Source organism: Xylaria bambusicola (assembly GCF_022495145.1).
Source record: "Xylaria bambusicola strain CBS 139988 unplaced genomic scaffold F5B22scaffold_11, whole genome shotgun sequence".
In the NCBI taxonomy this organism is placed as follows: domain Eukaryota; kingdom Fungi; phylum Ascomycota; class Sordariomycetes; order Xylariales; family Xylariaceae; genus Xylaria; species Xylaria bambusicola.
The window spans coordinates 109679-135627 of record NW_025953564.1 but is presented as its reverse complement, the minus strand read 5'-3'; the positions used below and the strand labels follow the sequence as shown (position 1 = coordinate 135627).

The 25949-nt window shown below is 47.7% G+C and overlaps 11 protein-coding genes across 11 annotated transcripts; 3 read left to right on the top strand and 8 right to left on the bottom strand.

Annotated features, from left to right (window-relative positions):
• The first annotated feature begins 128 nt into the window (after nt 1–128).
• On the top strand, nt 129–1703 carry F5B22DRAFT_48401 (carbonic anhydrase). The gene is made up of 8 exons (XM_047972283.1): nt 129–214; nt 348–426; nt 487–560; nt 639–698; nt 765–875; nt 963–1074; nt 1182–1325; nt 1440–1703. Exons 2-7 carry the CDS (start codon nt 389–391, stop codon nt 1309–1311), a joined length of 525 nt encoding a protein of 174 aa, XP_047832732.1. The 5' UTR covers nt 129–214; nt 348–388; the 3' UTR covers nt 1312–1325; nt 1440–1703.
• A 1407-nt stretch (nt 1704–3110) lies between these two features.
• F5B22DRAFT_598073 (uncharacterized protein) lies at nt 3111–4413 on the bottom strand. Its single transcript, XM_047974342.1, has one exon. It carries the CDS (start codon nt 4185–4187, stop codon nt 3201–3203), a length of 987 nt encoding a protein of 328 aa, XP_047832731.1. The 5' UTR covers nt 4188–4413; the 3' UTR covers nt 3111–3200.
• A 1992-nt stretch (nt 4414–6405) lies between these two features.
• F5B22DRAFT_598071 (uncharacterized protein) lies at nt 6406–7228 on the bottom strand. The gene has a single exon (XM_047974341.1). It carries the CDS (start codon nt 6863–6865, stop codon nt 6590–6592), a length of 276 nt encoding a protein of 91 aa, XP_047832730.1. The 5' UTR covers nt 6866–7228; the 3' UTR covers nt 6406–6589.
• F5B22DRAFT_598067 (uncharacterized protein) lies at nt 6906–7228 on the bottom strand (the record flags this gene model as incomplete). Its single annotated transcript, XM_047974340.1, has 1 exon — nt 6906–7228. A coding segment is annotated over exon 1 (265 nt), but the record flags the coding sequence as incomplete, so codon positions are not given.
• Nucleotides 7229–7637: 409 nt separating this feature from the next.
• Nucleotides 7638–9399, bottom strand: F5B22DRAFT_48275 (DUF1295-domain-containing protein). The gene is made up of 3 exons (XM_047972266.1): nt 9110–9399; nt 8329–8982; nt 7638–8274 (listed from the first exon to the last, which is right to left on the bottom strand). The coding sequence occupies exons 1-3, from the start codon at nt 9205–9207 to the stop codon at nt 7950–7952; spliced, it is 1077 nt and encodes a 358-aa protein (XP_047832728.1). The 5' UTR covers nt 9208–9399; the 3' UTR covers nt 7638–7949.
• Nucleotides 9400–9951: 552 nt separating this feature from the next.
• F5B22DRAFT_48273 (uncharacterized protein) lies at nt 9952–11974 on the bottom strand. Its single transcript, XM_047972265.1, has 2 exons — nt 10617–11974; nt 9952–10554 (listed from the first exon to the last, which is right to left on the bottom strand). The coding sequence occupies exons 1-2, from the start codon at nt 11844–11846 to the stop codon at nt 10117–10119; spliced, it is 1668 nt and encodes a 555-aa protein (XP_047832727.1). The 5' UTR covers nt 11847–11974; the 3' UTR covers nt 9952–10116.
• Nucleotide 11975: 1 nt separating this feature from the next.
• Nucleotides 11976–16903, bottom strand: F5B22DRAFT_48272 (Non-repetitive/WGA-negative nucleoporin C-terminal-domain-containing protein). The gene is made up of 3 exons (XM_047972264.1): nt 16478–16903; nt 13242–16396; nt 11976–13170 (listed from the first exon to the last, which is right to left on the bottom strand). The coding sequence occupies exons 1-3, from the start codon at nt 16818–16820 to the stop codon at nt 12442–12444; spliced, it is 4227 nt and encodes a 1408-aa protein (XP_047832726.1). The 5' UTR covers nt 16821–16903; the 3' UTR covers nt 11976–12441.
• A 661-nt stretch (nt 16904–17564) lies between these two features.
• F5B22DRAFT_598054 (uncharacterized protein) lies at nt 17565–19443 on the bottom strand. The gene is made up of 2 exons (XM_047974339.1): nt 19099–19443; nt 17565–19018 (listed from the first exon to the last, which is right to left on the bottom strand). Exons 1-2 carry the CDS (start codon nt 19240–19242, stop codon nt 18161–18163), a joined length of 1002 nt encoding a protein of 333 aa, XP_047832725.1. The 5' UTR covers nt 19243–19443; the 3' UTR covers nt 17565–18160.
• A 1629-nt stretch (nt 19444–21072) lies between these two features.
• On the top strand, nt 21073–21919 carry F5B22DRAFT_48149 (uncharacterized protein). The gene is made up of 2 exons (XM_047972251.1): nt 21073–21305; nt 21396–21919. The coding sequence occupies exons 1-2, from the start codon at nt 21231–21233 to the stop codon at nt 21852–21854; spliced, it is 534 nt and encodes a 177-aa protein (XP_047832724.1). The 5' UTR covers nt 21073–21230; the 3' UTR covers nt 21855–21919.
• Nucleotides 21920–21983: 64 nt separating this feature from the next.
• Nucleotides 21984–23365, bottom strand: F5B22DRAFT_634989 (putative galactose-1-phosphate uridylyltransferase; the record flags this gene model as incomplete). The annotated part of the gene is made up of 4 exons (XM_047977073.1): nt 21984–22861; nt 22947–23088; nt 23144–23195; nt 23265–23365. 4 exons carry the CDS (start codon nt 23363–23365, stop codon nt 21984–21986), a joined length of 1173 nt encoding a protein of 390 aa, XP_047832723.1.
• Nucleotides 23366–24124: 759 nt separating this feature from the next.
• On the top strand, nt 24125–25907 carry F5B22DRAFT_634988 (uncharacterized protein; the record flags this gene model as incomplete). Its single annotated transcript, XM_047977072.1, has 2 exons — nt 24125–24217; nt 24405–25907. 2 exons carry the CDS (start codon nt 24125–24127, stop codon nt 25905–25907), a joined length of 1596 nt encoding a protein of 531 aa, XP_047832722.1.
• Between the last annotated feature and the right edge of the window lie 42 nt (nt 25908–25949).

Below are 25949 nucleotides of genomic sequence, written 5' to 3'. Positions count from 1 at the left end.
TGCTGGTAAGCTGGCAGTACAATACAGACTCACTTTTTGAATTACATGGGAATAAGCATTCACTACAACACAACTTTTGCGATGGCTATGCACACTGACTATTCCGTCATTTGATGTCATGTGTAATCAAACAGCGAGTGACCGAATCTGGACCATATCAGAAAAGAAGCGATTACAATCGCTCGTTGTTACATAGTGAGGGATTAGCAAGACGGTATGATCTTTTTCGTTATATAAAAACCGTGCTCTACGAGCCTTTTCATGGATATGGGAAGCTCGTCACCACCTAAGCAGAGCTTGAATAATTAATACACCCAATTTCCTGGACTCATTGTACTGTTCAATAGATCTCAATCTGCTACGGCCTGATACGAATCCTCTTGCAGCAATGGCTTCTCTTGCTGAACAGCTCCTCAAGCGAAATGAGTAAGGCTCTACTCATAATCAAAATTAACGTCCTTCTTAGACTAACATACTGGTTCATAGAGCTTATATTGAGCACCGCCATAGACCGATCCCATTGTTTACCGATCTTGGCTTCACGCCGAAGAAAATGATTTGTAGGTATCAGTTTGACCAATGGTAGAATGCGATGATCCGCCGTTTCGATCTTCAACTCACTTAATTTATTTGAGCAGTCTCCTGCATTGATGCCCGTATCAAGCCTGCAGAGCTTCTAGGGCTCACGGATGCAGATGGTAAGTTCAAAGACGTCATTATAACCCGACAAGTCCAACAAACGTTTGCTGATATGATTACTATAGAGGCTGTTATCGTACGAACCGCTTCAGGAACTCCAGCAAGGAACTTGATAGACATTGCGGCTATCGACAATTTAACTACGCTCACAGAACTTATTGTGATCAAACATACCGGTATGCGCTGTTTCCTTCATACCTTAGCCTAAATTGCGAGATTGGACGGGGTATGCCGAACACATAACAGAGCTAACCAAACTCTAGATTGTGGCGCAACCTATATGACGGATGATCAAATCCGAGCACATATTAGGACACACAACGCAGACGTCGACGGTCAAGTGTTGAAAGATTATTCTGTGGGAACTACGCATGAGTGAGTAAGATCCATGATTTCGGACTCTATCAGTGTCTTCAATACGGAAAACTTGTCGAGTTGATTGATTGATAAGGGACTCGAGTCTGTTAACATTCGAGTGATAGCATCGTCGAAAGAACTCGCCAGGACGTTGAAATCATCAAAAACTCTCCTATTATACGAAAGGAATTACGAGACACTGTTTCTGGTCTAGTATTTGATATTACAACCGGGAAACTCACCCGAATCGTTTAGATTGGCTATAATAGGTGCGCGAATTGCAATGCAGACATCGTTGTCACGAGGCTGTAGTAGGGGGTTTGAGAAGTATACATTAAACCTAAGGTTGTAAAAAAAGACCTATTATTGAATTAGGAAGGCAGATAATCCTGGTGGCTGGTGTCACACGGACAGTCCTATGAGACCTAAAGACCCGAAGATAACCGACGCTACCCCTGGAGGAAAGTGAGGCTATAAGCGATTGGATAAGAACAATCTGTTAGCTGCAAGAAGACCAACAGTTAAGGTATGAATGCCCAACAGACAGAAGGGAGTCACAGATTGTATGAGGCCTGAATGAGCATAAATAGCTAAGGAATCTCCCACTCCAGGAGAGAGAGAGAGATCAAGGCCCTAGAGACCCCTAGTAGATTATTAATGAATATGACTAAGTTCCAAGCCCTCTACAAGAGCCCTTGTCACAGCTGGTTCTTCAACCCATACACACTTTACTATATAACTAGATGTACCACCCCATTCCTTAGTACTTAGACTCATTCCTCAGTGCAATATACAATTTTACTCCATCACCTACAGTACTATTTCGACTCTTGTTATGAAACTTTATACAATAATTATCACTCGATCTATGGGAAAGTCTACTAGTCGCTTAATCAACTATGGATCGCCCTGAAACAAGATGTAATGGCTATAACCAATAGGAAATACAATTGTAAACCATTGCTTGAGCGCCTTATAAATAGCGGGTGCCACAGTATAAGCCACAGCTGGGCAGAGCACGACAGCAACTTAAAGATAGAGGGATTAAGGCAGACGAAAGCGGCAGTAGATTTGTGGGTAGAGCATTCAAAGTCATTCAGACGCAGCTAGGAATTCGAAGCTATGATGGCAACTTCCCAAGCTGCTCGGGGGAACTGTACTGATGGAAGCGCATAATGTAAAACCTATCAAGGATTATATTCACAACTTACTCCAAGGGTGGCTATATTGGGTTGGCCCATAATCTGGATTATCGGAACCTTTACATCGCACTCCAATATCATCCTAGGCCAGATTATGCCGAGATCGCTGCTGAGATCATCAAGAGAACGCTTGGGTAATGGGTTGTAGATAGAGCAATGAGTATTGAGGACATTGCCTGCTACTAGTTGACTAAAAATGGGATCAAGGTCTCGAATTAGCCATTGTTATACCGATATTAAAAGGCCATGCCCAAGATTAACAACCTTGCTTTTGTCCCAATGCTATTAATCAAAGCCTACAATTAAGTCATCTTCTCACCTTGAGGCTGATTTTAGTTGTGTCGCTTATTTCGATATATTCTTTCCAGCAGGCTCGATTGACAGACCTGTTGAGATTCACTACCTCTTCTTAGACCATCCATCACTTTCTGTAGGATTGACCATCTACGACATTACACATGCTCAAATCCTATCTCCAGTGAACACTTAAATGACTTTACAACCGTCTTATTATGGGAAAGAGCCTTTGGGAGACTTACACAAAGTGCAGGGGGTAGTGCAGGATAACTAAGGCCGACCCCTTTTTGCCAAAATCAGTCGCAAGGGCAGCTTACTATATCCGCATAAAAACTGCCCATTAAGCAGAAGAAGGTCAAAAAGCAAAGAAGCCCTAGATTATATGATGCTCAAAGAACATAAATCGCCTAGTCCATGCTTTATATTCAAGGAGAAAATCGGGACCCTTAAGATCCCTGGAGCATTATTATTATAAGTATGACCAAGTTCCGTGCCCTTAGGTCCAAACAGTAGAGCCCTTGTCACAATATATCTAGCTATTCATATGGAAGAACATTTTGTTTTATGTGTTTCTGTTGTTTGTTGCTACATATTCTCTATAGATAGTTGATTGAAAGAGGGACTATTCAGTACATGTCAAATTACCTATACCGTCAGCCTTCGTGATCGGAGATATTCGTAGTCAGGCATCGCGTCTCTGACCCATTTTTCAAGTTTATTCCCCCCTTCTTCACCAAACTCGGCCCTCCACTTTTCAGCCTCGACATCAATATCGATATTTCCAGCTACCTTTCCCTTGTCGACCCCAGTACTGGAGTTAATTGTGCTAAGCATAATCTTAGCAGCGCTGTGCATCTTCTCTACATCCTCTTTGCTTGTTTTTTCCCATGAGAATCGAAGCTTCTCGGGGGAAAGTCCGACAAGGCCAGCATACTTCATTACAAGTTCAGGGTACATGATGACATCGTCAGCATCGAGAACGATTGGCCACTTGCTATCATTTCCGAAATAGTTGGAGTAAAAGTCGAAGAGAGATTTGACAAACTTCATAGTGGCCTCAAACTCAAATGGTTCCTTGTTGGCACGTTTGCTGCCGTACACTTCTATATCTGCCTGAGCAGTACGGTACAGCGACGACAACATCAAGGCCGGGTGTCGGATGAGAAAAGTCGGATACCAAGTCTTGAGGAATTCATCGGGCAGACTTGTTTGATTAAGCGGAGATCGAGTCGATTCAGCAAACCCTCGCGCCGGCATTGGCCTAGGTAAGCTGTCCCCAGGCAATGTGCCGTACATGTGCTCATACTCGAGACTTATATCGTTCAAGAATGAGATATGTTCTTTGACGAAAACTTTCTGGCCGTCCTTTTCAGCACCCTCGAGGTAGTCCTGAAGCACGTCGAATGACTGCTTGAGGCTCGTTTCGATGTCTTTTAGGTTCCACTCCGATGCCTTGTTGTATAATTTTAATCGCGAAGCCATGCTCGAGAAGAAAAAATATCCTCCATTGAAAGGAGCAGGTCGGACTCCTTGCTCGTCTAGGTTCAGGACACGAACCAACATATTAGAAGCGGTGCGAGGCATCGTAAGCAGCCAGTAGCGGCACTCTGGGGAAGGGATCTCAACCGTCATTTTATGTACAGATGAGCTTTGATAGATAGCTAACGTCGGGGATAATATTTCTCACAGGTAATATTGATATGGCCCGGATGCCGTTGATGAGACCTATGAAATTACGATTATGTGCACTATGTAGACCAAGTGGCTCTATATATACCCCAACGACCTGAAAACATCCATACTCACTTCTCGTCCGTGCCAACGGCCGAAAGTGGGCGGCGTAGTGGTCGGATACCTGTGTCCCGTAGGGTTCGCTGTTAGGCTAACCTATTCCATTTATAATATACTCAGTAATCACGCGTTACTAGAGTTAGCGCTGCTGAGCTTGGCGAGAAGGTCGTATCATTGGTTCCAGGCTGCGGCATAGGCAGGGTAGGGCAAATGCGATACTTTAGCTAACAAGGTCAAAAATATTGCCTAAGAGTTGCTAAAGATTGTTCATCCTACTGGATAGCTAAGTTTAAGTGATTTTATCTACTATTAAATCTAAAGCAAAGCTGTATTCCATAAGTGATAATGGCTATGAAGTGAAATATACAAAACCGCCTTAGTAGGCATGGAGAATGCGCACTCATCGGATATGGAGTTTACGATAAGGCCGATGTTGCAATGACTAAACTCGATGTTGCAATCGAAGGTCCACCTCATCCACTGATCATACCGTGCCACATTTCGATGCTCCAGGCCACGTGTCTTAGCAGTATCATTGAATGACCCGGTCGGAAGCGTACATTGCTTTCGCCGAGCTCATCGGCCGACTCTATACCCAATTTTCTACGTCAGTCATTGATTGTCGGAAGTAGTGAACAGTCCGACTCCGGCACATAGATTTGCTAAGCTTTAAGGCATTATGACAAATCATCCATATGCCCCATTCTGTATGCTAGAATGTTACCAAGGGCAATACATGTACACTAGGCTTACTTGTCATCGCAGATACTATGACTAGGTGCTAGTGAAACTAATTTCATGTAATCTAGGACTGCTTTCGTCACGATCCTGTTTACAGGCAAAGAGACTCGCTGTATATAGCCCTAGCCTAGCCATAAAGGCTTCAAAATCCTTTATGAACAACGATTGTCATACGAAACCCCCTTGGTTGCGGTTCTCCCACCTTTCGATGTTAGCTTCCTTCTGCTTTCACGTGTGATAACAATCTACCCCTGAATGGCTCTCTGTTTCTAGATGTCTATCTCGTGTTAGAGGTAAGTACTACTGAGGTTAAAAGACGTACGGAAATTGTCAGTTTATCTGCATTCTCCCTTTACAAGTGATCTGGCAGGGCTGTAAAGTCCTTTAGTTAATTAATTTGTTCTTAACCTTAGTGGTTTAAGTTAATACTATATGCAGTTGTTTCAAAAGCGAAGTCATACTGCCTGCCTGTCCTTTAAAGGTCATGAATACCTGTATTTCGCTTGTTGCTACATGGCAAGCTGTACATGTGTATAACACATTGAAAGTGATAGTATAAATTCGTACATTGCACATCGCTAGCCTCACTTCTTCTCAAGAAAAACTACTAGAGCCATGGGATTTCCATTGTTGCCCGGAATCTTAAAATGCCCTAAGTGACCTCGATCATCTATACAATCTAGTTCTTTCAGTTTAATATTTCTTACATTACCCCTTGTTTAACTATATAATGAATCTCTTTTAAAGCCCTGTCTTCTTTTTAACATTAATAATGTAAAATTTTCTCCTTCCCTTTTAAATCATCCTGAACTAGCTGTTTAAAAAATTCTCACACCTCTTGGATAGCCCAATCACCTAATAAGAAGAGAGTAATTGGTAGTCAAGGTAATAATATAATGTGCAAAGCAAGCCATTGAAGAGTTTCAACTATAAAATTGTTCACATATATGACTTAAGCGTTTCCAATAATATTGACCATCTAATTTAATGTAGTATAGCTTGATATCAATAGAACTTGGACAAGAGAGCCGTGGAAGTTCACTAATGGAAACTCTTCGGGTTCGACTTGCTTGTGCTTTCTTACGGTCATTTGACTTGCGGTAGGTGGTGATAAGACCAGCTAGTCTCTTGGAAATAAACATTAGTTGAAATTATGCCGTTGTCTTTTGTCTTGCAAAATACAAAAGAGGAAGAGATGCGAAAAGGGTGATTGTAAGTATTCACGGACCATTTTGGGAAATCGAGATAGCTTTATCTGGCACGTAAACATATCTTATATAGAGACGAATCTATGACATAGTTATTGATATCATAACAAGCCAAGTGTACTAAGAGCGAGGAAGAGGAATGCCCTCAACAGCTAATACATTACATTCACATTTTTATCCTTGTTCGTACGTTATGTAGTGGAATGCTTAACGAAACAAGTTTTTTTCAGACTCTGATTTCTTTGTTTTTATGTGCAACATAATGGACTCGTATGAGAGCTTAGTTAAACTCTCCTAATATCCATCCTCCCAAATCTCCTTTCGATAATCTTCAGTAAGTCGCTCATCAGGGCCATAAATTTCCTGCCATCCTACAAACCCTCGGTCAAGGACATATACCTTCTGCTTTTTCTCTTCCGGCTCCGTAGCATTAGTACCACCACTACTACTAGTGGCAGCCTCCTTCTCGCGCAGATACCGCAAAGCGGCGCTAGGACCGCGCTGCTGACTTAAAGCACAGTGGAATACTACAGTCTCTTTATCCGCGAGCTTTCGTAGCAAGGTAGGCATGGTAGCATCGAGACTGCTGCTTGGGAAATGCAACGAATTACGGATGTGGCCACCGATGTGGTCTATGACAGAGATAGAACGTCAGCTTTGCTATTGATATAACCGATTCTCTAAACTTGAGGACAACGCCAAGCAAAAAAAAAAAAAAAAAAAAAAAAAAGAGAACGCATGAACACAGAGCAAGAATAGTTGAAATCCGTAAACCCGTTATAAATATCTTAGAGAAGTGAAAGCCGCTGCGTAGATGGCAAAGAGAAGAGAAAGAAATAGAAGAATGATGTGGGTAAAAAAACGCAATAGTCAGCATAGTGAATGATTGAGGTGACTCATCAGGACTTACCATTGTCTCGAACATCTACTACGGCAATACCTTGTCCGCTAGATGCACCGGCGGCAAGGAGCATTTCTGCTAGCTTAGATGCAGTGATGCGTTCTAAGCTGGAGATCGATATGAGAGACATGAGTAGATGGTTTCAAGAGACTTATTCTAGTAAATGGCACTGGTTGCATCAGGATCCTGGAATCTCGAACGGAGCCTTGGTATTGATGGAGCAACTTTGTGGGATGTAATAGCGGAAGTATCCCTGTCGCAGGAGACACAGGCGAGACAGGGAGGGGATGAAACAGTGATTTGCAGATTCTCTCCTGTGAGCGCCCGTAAAAATAAGCCATAGTCCGCTATTTTCGCGCCTATCCACTATAGTAGTAAACTAAAATAGCGCTAATCGTACCTCTAGGTAGGTATATCATAGAAGGCTAGGTAGCGAGCTAGGTATCATAATGTACATCTCTCACAATACCTAGCAATATACTTACCTACTGAACAAGAGTGAGTGGACGGCCGTAACCAATATGCTTTATTGATTATCTCGCCAGCGAGTGCTGTAGCCAGCTAGAAATGAAGGTGTAGGTGGCCAGGGCCCTAGCCAGTAGGCTATCCTTGTATACCCTTGTAGCAGTTTGCACCCAATGGTAGGTATGCCGCGTGCCAAAATCAATTTCCCAAGTACTGCTTATGGAGATACGGCGAGAAAACACAAAAGGAAATTAAGCAACTCAACAGTTTACAATGTTAATATAGACCTCAGAACAGATACTGGAATGCCTGTTCTGCAAGCGCACCGGCAGCACCAGCGCCGATGATAGTCCATAGCCACCGGTTCGTCACAACATCAGCTTTCGGCCAGAACGAGTTGTGCGTCTCCCTATGCCGCTGGAAATCTGCAAACTTCTCCGGGCTCGACTGAGAATACCGCCTCGCCTGGTGGCGCTCTGTCTGCTTGTCACCGCCGACATAGCGGAGGAACAGGTAATTCGTAATGCTTCCCAATAGCTCGACGGGGGCAAGCATGTCGGATCCGTAAAGCAGAATCGGGAACGAAAGATGCACGAGGGCGTCTCCAAGATAGCTGGCACGTGTTAAAGCCACCCTTATAACGTACTAGAGTCATCTCAGTACTTACTTGGGATGACGAACCAAACTCCATACCCCTTCCTTACACACAGACGTAGAGTCCCGTGCGGAGCTCTTGAACTGCTCCAGCTGCGTATCTGCCAGTAACTCAAGTGTGAAGCCAGCGCAGAACAATCCAACGGCTAGGGCCTGAACTGCAGGATGGTATCCTGTGAGGACGGCACCTGGGTGGTGGAAGGGCGCTGTGACAGGGAGGGTGATGACGGTTTGGATAAGAGCTTCGGGGAGGAACAATGTGAAGAGCGCCTTGTTCCAGTACCCTTCCTGTAGCTTCTCTGCGTCGTACCTGGGGTCGTCGTGCTCTTTACCCTGGCGTCGCCGCTTGATGCTTCGGCTGACAATTCGGTAGAAGAGCCGGCCACCCCAGAGAGTAACGCCCGTCAAGAGCAGCCTCTCGGGTCGCGAAAGTATTCCAAATGCTTGGTTAAATGTCAGCCCGCGACGGTACATCTTTCTCCCAACCGCACTCCACCATCCATTTATCATGGGCGCGATGGGCCATAGCCAATCCTTGGCTTCGACGCTGTCTGTCGCCCTACCGATGCCATATGCCACGACAGCCAGGGGCGCATGTAGCCGTAAGCTAGGAAGAATAGTGTCTCTAAAGATACCAACGTCAAGTAGCCCACGATGGAAAGGGACACTGTTGACACGCTGGAGTCAGTAATTCCCAGAAAGAGTAAGAAGTCAGCCCATGTTTCGGGAGCATGCACGAGGAATAAGGCTCGAAACCTGCCCACGGGAGAAAGCAATCATATTCGGGGACTGACTGGTATGAAACGGTGGATGGCACTGGCGAGGGGTGCAGGGTGGTGCCAGGCGTGTTATACCCCCTGGTATGTTGAGGTGGATCAACGAAAGACGACATGATGATTACCCAGCATTGGTATCGCTCATTCAAAGAAGCCAAGGACGCGTCGCGATCACGCCCAGCACAGTCGATATGTGATATGCGGCTGGGGAGACCGGAAGAGAAGGTCGCCCTTCGTGCGGGGTGCCACACGAATCAACATGACATCACGTTATAGGCATATATTATTACTACAAGTCCATATGGATGATGTTTCTTCAAAAGGCTGCTTACCCCACATTCACAGCAGGTACTGGCCGCGCATTTTACGCTGAGCTGTACAAACTAGAGGACGAAGCCACCAGTAAGATAGTTCGTGAGACTCTACGTTCAATGAGAACATATTTAGCGTGGTTGGTATATATCTAGGTGAAGCTAAAGGCTCAACGGACACTTACTTAGATGTTTTATGATTGCCCGGCATCTAATTCGGTTCACAGCAATGAACGCTGCGATTTGTTAACAGTGAATTATAAGGCTCAACATATGCAGCTAAAGACATCTTATGAAAAATTACTTGTGGGAAGGGAAATGACATGTAACGCTCCTATTTGCATGGGAGGGACTGGAGGCCGTCTCTACCTAGGTATGGTTTGAACACTTTCAGATATCTATTTCCAAGTTGCGCCGCTGAGTCGAGAAGATCTATAATAGGCCAGGTTGTCGCATACCAAGAGAGCTTCACTTGTGATGGCATAATATAATATATAAAATTTCAGTTTCTTATCTATCCGAAAACAGCCTGAGAAGGCAGCCCTGACCATCTATATCTTCCAAAGCCTCGCTTGTATCGCTTAAACTCACACAATAATGTACAGTCGGTATGGAGACGATTTGTACAGCATATGAATACATACAAACGAGAGCATGCTGGTCATCAGCACATTAGATAATCGATACAACCTTCGTTCGTCGAATCTCAACATCTTAAGTCTCGCCTTCATGTTCTTCTCCTTTTTGCTCCAACTTGACTTCAAATTTGCCGCTTACACCTGGGGCCTTGGAGACATTATACATACCACCTAATACGAGATCCTTGGCTACCAGTTCTCGTGTGCGGCCCAAGCTTTCAATATCCGCGATTCGATCTAACGTATCCGTAAGATATTGCCGGAAGCCGGGCTCGGCACAGATCTCCTTGAAAGCTCGATGCATCGGCACAGAGCTAGCGCGAACCTGCGCTGAACTGGTAATGGTGAAGAGGTTTAATCGATCGAGTTCTCGGATGAAATCAGATCTGGTCATGATCTGCTGGGCTTTATGCATTGCGTAGCTCGGGAGGACATGTCCAGTTTCAGCATCGTATGTCTTATCCATCTCCTCCTCCTTGTCTACAAGCGCTTGTGCGAGTACCATCGCCGCTGACTGTGTTTTGTTCGTAAGCAGGGTGCCTTTGATAGCCTAGGTTGGGAAGAAGGTGAACTTACAGCCCATTTTTGCTGATCCATCACATCATCGTCCATTTCGGAGCCCAGGATCCAGCATTGGTTTAGGAACCACGTCTTTTCGGTTTCCATTATACTGTCGCACGTGCCTAGCATATCTCGGGACTTTGCGACCCGGTTCAAAAACGAAAGGCGCCCACCGACACGGTCATAAACATCTTCCAGAATCTGGTTATCGAGTATCTCCTTGAAATAGCGGAATCGATACCGCTGCAATGCCGATAGTGCTTGTTGCTTGGGCAAGTCCATCACAGGAATGATTTCCATTCTGGTTGCTAGCTGTTTGAAGCGCTCAAACACCCAGTAGTCGTCTGTATTAAAAATCATTGTGACAAGGTTCGCAGCGGCCCACTGCTCCGCCCTTTGCTGGAGGAGTTCAAGGAGATCCCGCCCGTCCTCGTCATCGCGAATCAGCTGGGTCTGGTTTATAATGATGATGAGAGGTTTTTTCTTCCTCTCGCGATGCCGGAGAGCGACTTTTTCCAGCTTGTTCATGGCGCGCTCAATATCGAGAAGGGCGGTGGTATCCCGCGGTCCCCGCTCGCTGAAGTAGCCGCCGATGTAGTCTTCATGAAATTCGTAGTCAAGAGCCTTACCGAGTCGTATCCGGAACAATTCTAGGTCAGAATGAGCTTCGAACATAGCGCAGCCTTCGCCCTCTATCTTTCGCATGCCTTCTAGCAGCATACTGCTTTTGCCACAGCCCTTGTCACCCATAATAAGATAGTAGTGGCCCCTTTCTGATCCGTCAATGATGGCATCGATCTTACTTTGCTCTTCACGCTGTACCCAATGCTGGGGCATAGGTGGAGAAGGTATCTCCTTTCCAAAGGCGGCCAGCTCCAAGACCGGATCGCCAGGCTTAAAGGCGTTCTCCATCTTAGCTAGCTGCATATGCTTGTAGGCCTTGTGGTAGACATAGCCGGCGGCAGCAAACCCCACGCCGAGCACCAGCACCGACGCAAACGTGGTAACGGCAGACTCTATCGCCTTGTTGAAGAGAGACTGTGGAGCATCCCCAGGCTTTGGGGGCGACTCAGAGCCAGAGATGGGTGCCGACTCCCGGAAAGCGCGCGAGGTGGAAGAGAAGGCCGGTTGGAGTGGGGGCCAAACACGGCGCGTCATCTGGGGTACATGTAAGATTTGTCTGGTTCGACGACCCGACCCGGTGGGCAATTTGAAGCGAGCCACATGTCTAGTGAATACAGTCATTGCCACTGCGGTAGTATCCGAGAGCCACAGGCCTCGGATGTTCGCGTGTGCTCCTGGCAGTGCGCAATGCGATGCTACGACAGTGACATCGACTGACCTGTCGCGCACCCACGCACGGAGACAGGCAGAAAAACGAACTTGGGCCACTGGCAACAGCTGTAAGAGGAAGATCTAACCCGAATTAGGCAAAGGTGCAACTAGCTTGGTATGGGACTGGGGTACCGACTGGGTACCATTAGGTACCTTTAGCTATCCCAGTGAACCTCTCTCTTCTTCACCTTCATAATTACTTCCCTGTAGTTTAGGTAGACTGACGATTACACACAGGTCACTTCGATTGTAGCCAGGGGTAAGAGCTCGAGTCACAGGATGTAAGTACCGTAAGAGGGATTGTATGGTATATTGCGATATTCCTGCCAAATAGTCTTTAATTACCCACGATCCTTTGCTCTGAGATGAGAGTTATACATACATCTCTGTCTAAAGCCAAGCCCCTTCATCCAGGGCCCACGGTACGCACCAAAAATGACGATAGATGCCTCTCGTTCTCATGGTCGCGTGTTAGCCTGGTTATTATGCATTGTGCTTGGCTGATCTAGAAGAATCCGATACTCCGGCTGCCCACGGGGGCTATGACTAATCCATCCACTGCCCTTCTCACATCCTTTACCTCTCTCGCGATATCCCGAGGGTCCTTGCCTCCCTCGTTAACCCCTCGTACATTTGCAGACGCCCAGTTATCACATTCTGCCATCAAGTCGCCCACCCAAGGTTCTAGTCTCACATCAGGCCGACCCTGTCTGCCGAGTTCACGAATCCACTGGCTCACAGCATGGCATATCCATTCCACCAGTCTCGCTCGCGCAGAGCCACGAAACGGTATCTCCTGTGCCTCAAACATGGTTTCAAGGACCCGGACTACTAGGTCGTGGCTAACAGCGAGATGAAGAAAGAGATCAACGGGCCAATTCACATCAGCGCCTATCCGGTTGTCCTGAGCATTTTCTACCGCATAACGGCATATATCTGGCATGAGGGAAGCTACTGGAAATATAAATGAGTCTTTGCTGGAACGGTGGCAGATCTCCTCGATTTTGCCGACTAGGGATTCGTATGGTTGTGGTGGGGGGTCTCCTGGCGCTACACCCGTTCTATGCGTTTCCTCCTGAAATGCCGCCAATTGGTCAACTACCTCATCATGCGTCTGTTGAATCAGGCTTGTCCAAGTCTGCGCAATTGTGGTTGGATTATGGAAGTCCGCTACATGGTAAATGATGAGGCATAGGTCATAGTACCCAGCCTGGTCAGCATATAGATTGAAGAGCTACCCATAGATTAGCGATCGGGGATTTCTAAAATGGTGTTTCAACTCGACCTCAGCATAGATAAACTTACATCAGACAAAGGTTGGATCTTGCCGTCCAAAGCTTTCTGAATCTCTGGTTGTCGCTCGGGAGGGATCCTAGTATCCGACTTTAAGCGTTCCAGCAGATCATCTTGGATGTTTGCAACATCTAAAAGTTCCGTAACATCGTGGTTGAGAAGTTGCTGTTCCTGGCGGCTGACACCAGCTGTCATTACGCTTGCATTGGTCTTCGCCTTGCTTAGTAGTTGGAGACGGTCTTTGATAGATAGAGAGAAATCGGACTGCGCAAGGTCAGATTGTACTTGAGCAGCACCGAAATAGTTTGTACGCATCGTATAGAAGCGACAAAGAAGCTCGGCGTGTATGACATCTTTGGAGGCTAGCCGGCGAAGAAACGCAGTGACGTATGGAGAGTCGATCGCAAGCAGACGCTCCGTCCAACCTTGCTCTATATACCAATCGTAGAGATCCACGTGAAAAACTTCATCAGTAGAATTGTTCACGACGTCGTAGGCTTCGGCGCGTTTAGTTGCAATGAGAGTCGGCTTGTTGTCGACCACCTCAGGCTCCCTACTTGATGCAGCATCTAGATCGAGAAGCACCTGGTGAATGAGATCATAACAGACCCTACGTTGATCAAACGCACTCGCTCTAGGGTCACCAGCAGGCTTTCCATCATTGACCCAGTATAACGCCGATTTTCCTCGATCTTTCATATCAGCAACAGTCAAACAGAGTTGGATAGCGCCGGCATAGTATCGAAGCTGAATGTATTGCTTGATAGCTGACTCAAGATTGGCCTGTGAGAGACTGCCTGCGACTTTCTGGAAATGCTTTAGACTTTCATGCAGAAGAGTGCGTGATACGTTGGCGTTCAAAGAGGGTTCTGAAGCTCTTTTAAGCTGCTCTTGGGCCTTGAAGACTACCACATCATCAGCACTGCAGAAGCTGCCGCATTTTCGCCGTAGTGCATCTGCTACAGTCTCTACATTGGATCCGTTTTCGATGTTTCTGTTCACAATCGCCTTTACCAGCACTTTAGCCAATTCCTTCCCTGGTGTCTGTGAGAAGAGGCACTCATAGGTAAGCTTCTTAAGACTTTCTTGCGATGTGCCTTCCAACCTTGCATATATGTCGGAAACTCTTTCTTCGAATAGTGTCATGACAAATGAGATGCCCTCTGTTATGTCTGTCATAAGAACTTCCACGGCGTGCATAGCTTGGTGCTCCCCTTGCAAAGCAACCTCTTCCTGCTTGCTTGCTGCTCGTTGCAAGTCTGAAGCACCCGAGAGGCCTTGGATAAATGAGCGATTATCACTGAGAAACCCTCTCAACGCAATAACGCTATCTTGTACGTCTCTTAGTTTGGGCTGGGGAATCGCACTTTTCACGACTAATCCGCCTGCCTCATTAGAGCCGACTAAGACAACTCTCGATCTCCATAAAGACCGAACTAATCGGCTGAGGTACAGTGCGATAGCACCGTGACGTGACGATGGGCGAACCATTTCGACTGTTGCAGGTTGTCCGTCTTGTTCGGGTAGGGTAGGATTGCCACCAAAGTTGATGAATACCTGTCTCGCGCGATCTAGTGTGGCTTGATCAATGGCGCTACGCCCAACACCAAAGCGGCCGCTGTCGCCCTGACGACAAGCTACAGCAAGTGCGGCTGTAATAGTTTCGACGCGGCCGTAGGAACTCTGGAACCTGTTTACCTCTGTCTTCAATCCTTCATCACCAGCCGTGCTCCTGATAACTGAGGCAAAAATGTCGATGAATCTCCTACGTCGCATAATATATACACCTGTGTTGGTAAGAATTGCAAACTCGCCCCCATCTGGATTGTCGAATTGGACTGCAAGTTCATTTCCAAAGCCCATTGGTTGATTTGTCGCGGCAAATGGTTTGGTGATGAGACCAATATCTTCAGCCCTACTGTTAATGTCTATCCAGCTGGCGTGCTCATAGTATTTGAGAGCCTGTGTTCGACTGCCGTTCTTGATACGACCACTATCAGGAGCCGATATGAATACCTGGTCAATATCAGGGCGATCTGCCATACGGACAAAGTCTAAGAAATAACCAGGTGGAAACCGGACTCCACGGCGACTGGGCTCGAGCGCCCTGGACTGGACATTACGAACTTCGCCCGGGCCGTTGAACGGATCTGTTTTGAATCTCCGTTGGCCATTCTCGGGAGGGGGGAATTTGATTGATTGTAGTTGCATACTCTGAGGGGCTTGATTTGAAGACCCCGGCATGTAGGATGATGCGCTAGTAGCACTCATGAATAAGCGGCAACCCGTATTGGTTACGGCCATAAGATGTACCTTATTATCCTCCGTGGCAGACACAGGACAGATCGACACAATCTCCATGTGCTCGCCGAGTAGAGGAGACCCGACGCTTAAGGCGTGAGCAATATCGCGCAAGAAATCGTTCTTGGTCTTCTCGATTACCTTGGTCAACTTGTCGGGCGCCTCGATGTAATAAGTTCGAACCGTGGACGTATTGGAGAGTGAATAAAGCAGATTCCTGCTGTCATCTACCACCAGATCAACAGTATGCTCGGCATGAGTCTTGCGCCATTGCATGGGATTAGGCACCACGGCACTCCAACCCGGATACGAATGATTGATCTTTCCAGTCCTACTGGAGAACCATTTTTCCTCTTGTTGGTAGTACAGCTCACATATGTCCGTGTCAGTCTGGCTTGCAAAGAAGATACGTCCGGTTGCAGAACCTGTAATTAGGTGCGTATCGCCGCGCAACGGTAGTGACATCTTGGTGCCGTATAACTGTATACTCGTAGAGCCTGTGGCAGTTTCGCTGGCCGCAATACCGATTAAGACCATCTCCTGCACTGTGGCAACGACCAAAATGTGGCTAATGACGCTATTAAACACGCCTGGTTTCGGCGCAACGAGTTTCACAGCAGTAATGGTATGCTGACTATCCTCGTACCCAACGAGCTCAGGGTTAGGATGCGTGTAATCCCATAGGTATAAGCAATTATCAATGGCGACCCAGGCGTGGTTGAGCTCGGCGAACAGCCCCATTGAAGTGGCGACTTCGGCACGGTCATACTGTTCGAAAACTGACTGTGGAATTTGGAAGTGGTGAGTCTGCTGGAACGGGGCCCATGGAGAGTCGATAGTTGTTAGATTGTATTCGGAGGATATTTCTGAGATAGAATCAGTAAAGGCCCAGAGGTACGGCATGATAGCCAAAGCGACTCTTGCGTGAAGGGCTTAGGGGAACTTACGCCTGCAATATCTATCCAGCTCGGGATAGCATTCATCTATCGTCAGCGCATCATTTATGAAGCCGGCGGCCTTTGCAAGTGGAGATAGGGGTGATGCGGGCGGCTGCGAGCTTCGTGTCAAAGAGTCGTCGTCATTAGCGTTCTGGCTGACAATGGAGCCAGGATTAGCACCAAAGCTCGCATGATTATCAATAGCGCCAATGTCTGGGCGCGATCCAGGCTGAGGGAAGAGACGACGACGAACGGGGTCTTGCTGAGTGTTGGTGTTGAAGCGTGATGCGACAGCGGGAGTGTTGAGGAAGGCACCTGGTAGAGCTGGCCCTGGCGTTTGAGGGAAGGACATGGCGCACGACTGTGGGCAGATGGCAATGGCAGCGGTGAGGCACGAGGCTGGGGATATAACCCGTCCTGACTTTAAAGCATCAACGAGTGCCCCTGAGATGAGATGTGAAGAGGATGTCGCATCGAGGGGGAAGCAAGCCGAAGCGGCAGCTGAACCAGAGAAGGATGCTATCGGATCATCAATGGGACTGGAGAAGCTTGGCTGGTAGCTAGGATGAAGCTAGGTCGATGACAAACAAGAGACGCGTCAAGAGGGACGCCGTGGTCGCACTTGTGGTCGCGCTTGTGGTAGGGCAACCAGGAAAGAAAGGGCGGCCGAGTTTGAATTGTAGACTGCGCGCCTTGTAGCAGCTTCGTGATGGTGCGCGCAATTGTCCGAGTATCAGTACGTGTAACAGTGGTCCAGGCCAATGTCAACACACAACAGTCCAAGCAAGAAGATACAAAGAGGCTGGTTTTTTTTTGGGATATTTTTGCTAGGCTGCGCGCGCCAATGCTGGCACCGTGTCGAGCTACCTATGTGCAGCAGTAGGTACAAGGGTTACCTAGCTTACCTTGGAAGGTACTCGGGTAGGATACGCCACTCATTAAGTGATAGGTAGGTGCCTCTTCCTAGCTAAGTTTGCCAGGTATTAGATACCTATCTGCTAAGCTTGCTGTGAATAGGTACCTAAGGTATTGTAGGGGGTGCAAATATACTACGTATATAAGGGTATAAAGGCATAGCATCCCTACCCACCTACACCTTCACTTTTTTGCTATGTAGCTGGCTACAGCACTTGCTGGTCGAGATATTTAATAAAGCGTATTGGCTACGGCCGTCCATTCTCTCTTCATATTGAATTGTATTAATCGTTCCAGTCTCCATGCTTGAAGCCTACACAGGAGGATATTGCCTCATATGTAGGAAGTAGGTATGTAGGTATTCATGTTCAAGTACCATGCGGCGATCGCCTCGACATGAATATAACATTATAAACAGGCACAGCCGACGGCTGTTCTCGTAAGACATGAATTTCTATGAAGAATAATCACGCATAGGGCAGTTCGAGTTCACAAAGGAAATAATGTGGAGTTGTGCACAATAACCCACCCCTAACTATCATGAAAGCTAGTTGTCTAGCAACGCGCACCTTAAACATGTATTCTCCCGATCTATTTTTCTATATCCTACCTATTAATTAATTGCCTCCGTGATACTAACAGCGACACAACTTCTGAACCGAATTGCCATCGAGAGGTTTAACCAGTCCTTCAAGATTGACGTTGATGAAATGCAAAAGTCAACGCTGATGCCACTTTGGCACTATCGCAATATTTCAGCAGACGTCGGGTTACTCTCTAGTTCTTCTTAGCTTCCCGTGCCGCTTTTCTCAACGCTCGGTTGCGGATGTCAATGTGTGATGATCGGTTGACCCTGAGGCCTATAGAGCTACCAATGCCGATCGTGTTCTCAACAAACCAAGCCATGAGTGCATGAGTCCAGTGTGGCGTATATGTGTAAGCCATGCTATGCCAGCCGCCCACGCCCACCTTGCCTAACGCCGCACGAACAAAAGGCTTTGGGCTCGGGATGAACAAGCTAGGGCGACGCACCTTGCTCATCGCCGTCGTAACAAGGTAGCTCAGAACCAACTGCACGTCTACATTGTCTGGTTTGAGCTCGGCTGCTAGCGCAGTCGACCAGAACTGAAGGAAAGCCTTGCTCCCCGAGTATGTGGCGAGCATGGGCATGGGCATCCAGCCGCCAAAGCTACCCATGGTAAGAATGAGGCCGCGTCGTCGCTTCTGCATGCCTGGAGCCACGATCCGCGTCACTTTCAAAGTTCCCCTGCAATTGATATTGATAATGTTCTCCATCTCGGTGTTGTCGGTAAGCGTGAAGGCAACAGGAATGCTATGGCTCTGGCCCACATTGTTGATCAGAATGCCAACATCGAGGCTAGCGATACGGGTTGCGAGACGGGCGTAATCGGCCTCGTTGTCAAGTGCTGCGAAGTCCATCGCGAGAATGTCGGTCTGCTGACTCGGATATTTGGTTTGGAGCTCGGTCTGGAATGTTTCGAGCTTGGACAGCGTTCGAGATACGAGAAGCACATTAAAACCCTTGCCAGCAAGCTGAGTCGCAAACTCCTTGCCCAGACCATCAGATGCACCGGTAACGACAGCCCATGTTCCTTTGCCGCCATATTTTCGGAGCTGCAAGTGGGCGGATAGGGTCAGCACCAGCTTCAACGTAGATAATTATGATTGCGTATTCGTTTCCGGTGTAGACTCACGTTAGTGCCGCTAAGTACGAACATACTGAAGAAAAGCCGCAGCAGGCTCAGGACTTTGAAGCCTAGCCACAGACCTCCCAGACTTGCGAGGGCAAGCTGAGCAGTCTGTGGCACGGCGGCCATGACACTGTGAATTGCATGCATACCCGTCTTGTCTCGCTACCCACAATACACCGCACAGAGCGATTGCGGTATGATCGTGGCAGATGTCGGTTTATTCGAAACGAGCAATTGCCAATTGTGCTATGGATAGGTCTTAGGTCTCAGAGGGGCGAGAAACGCTTGAGAAGCACTATGTACATACTCAGGCGAGTGGGCACCTGAAGTTTTTGTTGAATGAAGCAAGTACAAAAATACCTATACTATGTACATACCAGCCAGGTACCTAATGTATCTTAAGTAGGTACCTAGTGTAAGTAAGGGTGCAAACAGGCTGCAAGGGTATAAGAGAATAGCAGGCTGGTTTGGGGCCCTACCCACTTCTTTAGCTGGCTACAGCACTCACTGGTCGAGATATTCAATAAAACTCTTCAATAAAGCATTGGCTACAGCCGTCCACTCTCTATCAGTACCTTTCGAGAGCTCCAGGGATGAGGTCATTGAATGAATCTGGCGAGGCTGTGAAAGCAAAAGCAGCCACACCAGTTCACCTACTTTACCCCCTTGTCTTTTGAAGCTACCTAGGTATTCAGAAGTTCAGGCGCCAGCTTATTGACCCTGAGCACTAATTACAGCTAATAGCCGTTCTGGCATTGCCTCGGCCCATTTATTAATTGTGCCTTGCGATACCTTTTCCCAACCTTCCTCTGCAGCTGTACGAAGGGCCTCCACTTCCCGAATTGCGTGCCGTTTCTCTTGACCTTTCGACGCACGCCAGGTGCTTTCAATAGGGGTTAGGTCAAAGGCACCAGGGCAGTTGAAAAAGTATTTTAAGCCGTTTTTCTCCTTCCACTGCCGTACAATATTATTATCGGAATTTCCGCCATGGCCGGAAGCGCCGTCTTCCTCCAGGATAAAGTCGTGACCTTCATCGATCCATTTCTTAACTACGGGTTCTAAAATTTGGTCCCGGTAGGCCTGTAGTGTAATAGCACTGTTGCCGTTGTTAACCGTATACCATATAAGCTGGCTTTTGAAATTCCAGCCAATTGCGGCCCAAGCTGAAAGGCAGATTTCTGCAGGACTTTGACGATGGTGAATGCAGTCGGTACAATACCGCTCACTGGCTTGCGGGACTATGTTGACTTTGCCTTCGGGTCCGAATTTGAAATGGACTTCATCGGAATAACGAATACGGCGCCAATACGCGAGGTCTAGCCCGTGATCAGCTAAGGCCTCGCGGGCGAAGGCTTCGCGAAGAAAGGCTATATTATAATCGACCCAGAATTTGCTACATGCAACGCACTTTTTCCAACCACGTTTATTAAGGTGTTTCCGTATTGTAAAGGTCGTGGGCGGTTCGGATTGGGTTGGAAATTCAAGGCCGGCGGCATCGCAAAGGTTTGCCCAAGGTAGCGCACGCCCTTCGTAGCCTCCAGCCTTCAAAACCCCGACTAATTGGTTGACCTGGTCGTCCGTTAACGCCGGCCGGCGGCCGCGAGTCTCACGGTAATCTGTTTCGTGAAATCGTCGCAGTTGGTCTTTAAATATACGATAGCCCGTACGGCGGTTAATTCCAACGTATTTGAATAGGTCTTCGTTAGTGTACGGAAGGTTATTCGCGTCCCGGAACTTCTTTAACGTTAAAAGCTCCGTTCTTTTAGGTGCATCGACATGTTTCGATTGGCTTCGCAAAGGAGTAGACGGGCGAGTCATATTGGAAAAGCTTCAAATTGGTGGTTCAATAGGTGGTTGAATAGGTGGTGTAAGAGGGGCGGCGCGGTGTGACGCCTTTTTCTTTCACCGCTGAAGCCTGCCGAGCCTGGGGACCCAACAAGAATGGATCGAAGCGGACAGGGGTGGATGTACATCTTTCGTAATACTGGTACCTACCTACCTACCTACCTACCTAGTAGGTACACATTCCTGTATGTAGCCTCTTCTCAAGATCTCGTAACACATAGTTGTACCACACACATTTTGCAGTTAGCAAACTGAGAGCCCTCAATCTTCATAACCGAAAGTCTTCAGATATGGAGGCGATTTTAGGAGCCCTCAAACCCTACCTGCCTCCAGGGCCTGGATATTTGCCCTATTATATGTTTGGGGTAAGCTCTCAATGACGTCTGCGCAACTTATCTTGAGAAACGCGTACCTATCGTATCCCAGCCTCCCACTGATCCGCTCACTTCTCACAGCTCTCAGTCATCTCCGTCGGCAATTCATTGCAAAATTATCTCACTTTGCATTACTCCCGCCGCCTTTATAATGGGCAATTTGTGCCGAATGCCTCTCTGCCGCCCAAGTCTGCCCGCTTCGACCCGGATGATTCAATTGATAAAGTAACCCCCGCTTCGACCACGAACACTAAAGACGGTCGCACCACCGACCAGGTCACACCTCTAGCTGCAAGATTATTCGGTACCTATACATTCCTAGCTGCCGTTGTCCGCATCTATGCAAGCTACAACCTCCATCTCGCACCTGTATACCAAATGGCTATCTGGACTTACGTTGTCGCCCTCTTCCACTTCGCGTCCGAATGGGCTGTATATCGCTCGGCATATCTGGGCCCTCCCATTTTGTTTCCTTTCTTCTTCGCAACTGTTGGTATTACTTGGATGGTTTCTCAGTACGGCTTCTACGTGCAGATGTAGTGTGGAAGTTCAGGAATGTGGAGACGGACATGTCTAAGCAGACTGGGAGGGTGTGGGATGTAAACTGAGAGATGAACTCGACGAGTGCTCGTACTATGTGTACAATAATATATAATCTTGTAGTCAGGTTCATTTTAGCTTTCTCCTATATAGTTCACCCGCGCACTCTCTTAAACGGGCAGCGGCTTGTTCCGGAGTGATGTCCCGTTGAGGCTCAGCCATTAGTTCATATCCCACAAGGAATTTGCGCACTGTGGCTGAACGCAGGAGTGGTGGATAGAAATGCATATGGAAATAGCTGTTCTCGATCTCCTCGTCAGTCCCCGCAAGGGGCGCCTGGTGAATTCCAGAGCTGTACGGAAAACTTGTTTCGAAGAGATTATCATATCGCCTCGTGACCTCTTGAATCGTTTCGGCCAAGTAGAATCGTTCCCGCTCTGTAAGATCGACGAGAGCGCGAACGTGGCGTTTGGCTATTATCATGACCTCGAACGGCCATATAGCCCACCACGGACAAACTACGAGAAAGGAGGCGTTTTGATATACGATACGCTCCTTCTTCTCCATCTCCAAGTTCACATAATCTTGTAGAAGATGGCGGCCACCATGCTCGGCTCGATATCTGGCCATTTGAACAGCTTCTGCAGCCGGCTCCTCGGGTAGAGTGCTCGTTGTCCAAATCTGACAATGGGGGTGGGGATTCGAGCATCCCATAGCAGCACCTTTATTCTCGAAAATCTGCATGTATCGTAACTGTTGTGTCGGCACAGGGACTACTAGGCTTTCGGGCGCTGACTCGGTGCGCATCAAGTCCAGATTAGCTGCAATCTGGGCGAGTGGATTGGTCGGTGCGAGGTGGGCAGCATAAATGCGCGTCCATGTCTGGATGATGGGAAGAGTTTCTTCTGCAGACATATCCGCAAGTGTAAGGTGATGTTTTGGGGAAAATGTAAGGACAAAGCATTTTCCCTTTACACCTTCGGCGCGAAGCAAAATTGAAGAGAGATCTACTAATGGTTAGAACAAGGGGAAATTGGAGCCGAGCAAAGCAAAGGCAAGCAACTGAAAATTGATTCCATAGAGCAAGCTCACCGTCGCTTGCGGACTTGGACTCCGGCTCGTAGTCCTGCTGCTCCTCCTTGACGGCGCTGTAGTCGTTCACAAACACGAAGGTATCTTTATAGTCTGGGTTGGTGTCGCCTTGCGCTCTTGGGTTGCGGGGGCACAAATAGCACTGGAAAAATCTAGTGAGCATGGGTGCCACAGCGGTATCAAGTAATGAAGCGTACCTTGGGGTCATATTCAGGCAGCTTGTTGATTCCAGGGCCCTCCTGCTGACCTCTGGACGGAACTGTATTAGACACGGTACGATGGGTTTCTCGTTCAAGGGCCCTCGGCGGATAGACTTACTGCCAAGGACGTTTGGTTCGATGAGGCGACACAAGAAGCCATGATCCGCGTAGGGGATTATATCGCCTATGAGAAATATCGTCGAGTATTTTGTCAGGCATCTCTGACAAGTTTGAACCCACCTGGGCAGGTATCAAGGTTTTTAAGATTTGTTATGAAAAGCTTCAGCTAAGAGTACAGCCATTAAACATTAATATTGTGACTTTTCCTGAAGAATTCTACAAACGCGCAGGTGACAAGAAAGGGCGAAAAGACGGGTTATCCCTTGAGGCTCCCTACTACTACTTGATATATCATGACTTTCCATTCGGCCCTTTCACGAGGATTGAGAGGATCAGGTACCCCGCAAAAAGTGCTCAGAACCCCGCGTCTACTGTAGGAGACTACCTAGGTACATACATGTAGTGGGTACTCTACCTACCTAGGTACTGTACTTAAGGGGTAAAAGGGCTACAAGGGTATAAAAGAATAGCGGGCTGGTTGGGCCCTCTCATGATACCTACCTATCTTAGGTACTTATGTACCTACCTACATGCACATGGCATGTGGGTAACATTTTCGCGCTGCGCATTAGGTGCCTACTAGCTTAGGTAAGCCAGCCTCCTTGTTACCAACAATCAAGCCTCCCATCTCATTGCTCCCCGACATCATCACCATCACCAATCCATCAACAAGCCCATCTATCCTCCTTCATATATCTAGCTTTCATCAACCCAGACCGACCGGGCTAGCGCGACACCAGATCTCCAGATAATTTCATTGGTATCGACACTTTCGCTCATTAGTGTCGCTTGCAGCCTCCTCCTTGCCCCGTCCCCCCATCCTGCCTCGGGATATTCGCCGTCGCCCTGGATGCGGACATGGGCGTTATTCGCAAGAAGACCGCCACGAGGGGCGGCGAGGGCGGTGTGAAGTATGTTTGTGATGTGTGTTCTGCGGATATTACTTCTACTGTATGTCCTTCACTGTTTCATTCTCCACCGATGCTTCGGGTTCCTTCAGGGCTAACTGATGCCAACATTTCCTGTATCTCGCACTTCTTCACCCTCCTCCTCTATGTTCTATACTTTATCCTGCGTGCATCAGATGTGCATTGACTGCAAGCTATCATTCAGTGGAGTTTATTAAGTTGCGTTTTAGGTTCGCATAAGGTGTGCCCATAGCGCCTGTAATGAGTATGACTTATGCGTACAATGCTTCGCAAGCGGTGCCTCGAGTGGTTCGCACCAACCTGCCACTCATCCTTACCGAGTTATCGAACAGAATTCGATCCCCATATTTGATGAAGATTGGGGTGCGGACGAAGAACTTCTACTGTTAGAAGGCTGCGAGATTTACGGTTTAGGTTCTTGGGCCGATATTGCAGATCATATTGGCGGCTACCGCCACAAGGATGAGGTTCGTGATCATTATCTCAAAGTCTATGTCGATTCGCCATGTTTCCCATTGCCAAAACGCTGCCGGCCCGATGATATGGAGTTAGCCCAAGAGATATCTCGCGACCAATTCCAGGCACGCAAGAAACGCAGGATCGAAGAACGACGCGAAACACAGAAGAATGCTCCTCCTTTACCGCCCAAGACCAAACCCACAGCTAGTGTACCCTCATGTCATGAAATTCAAGGTTATATGCCTGGTCGTCTCGAGTTTGAAACTGAATACGCCAACGAAGCTGAGGAAGCTGTCCAGCTAATGCAATTTGATCCCGGTGACGGAATCAATCCTCGAACGGGCGAACTAGAGCCTGAAATGGAACTGAAACTGACGGTCATGGACATATATAACTGTCGATTAACACAGCGCGTGGATCGCAAAAAGGTCATTTTCGAACATAACCTACTCGAGTATAGGGAAAACACGAGGCTCGAGAAGAAGAGAACTAAGGAAGAGCGGGATCTACTGAACAAAGCCAAGCCGTTTGCGCGCATGATGAATCATCATGATTTTGAGGCATTGTGTCAAGGGCTACTTGATGAACTGAATTTACGCCAAGCCATCAATCAGTTACAAGAGTGGAGAAACCTCAAGATTGGCGATCTTCGTAGCGGCGAGAAGTACGAGCAGGAGAAGGCGCAGCGTATACAAAAAACAATACCCATGGGATCCATGGACCGCGAAAGACTGGCGTCTGCACAACGTTCTAAACAGAGCGTGCAGCCTGAACCGCCGAGCGGGGCTGCCCTCCTCGTGGCGCCAGAGCTTCCATTCCGTCCGGGGCCAAACAGCACTGTGGCAGCTACGCACGGTGCTCCCGATGCTCCTACGAATGGCGAACCCAGGCTACAGACAGATGGCCATGCCAATGAACCCACAATGAATGGCATTGTCGCCAACGGCATCTCCACGCACACCCGACCGCGGTTTGTCTCGCAGCCTATATCTGGCGTACAACTCCTCACTCTCAGCGAGGATAGCGCGCCTGACATGCACCTCTTGACGCCAGAAGAGGTAGAGCTGTGTAAGGTATCCAGGATTCAACCGAAGCCCTACCTTATGATCAAGGAACAAGTGCTGAAGGAAGCACTCAAGGGCAATGGTAGTCTTAAAAAGAAACAGGTGAAGGAGATATGCCGGCTAGATTCCCAAAAGGGAGGCAGGATATTTGATTTCTTCATCAATTCGGGTTGGATTGCCAAAGCATAAAGAGTTGGGGCCCGCGGCTTTCCGACAGCGCGAGGTTTCTTT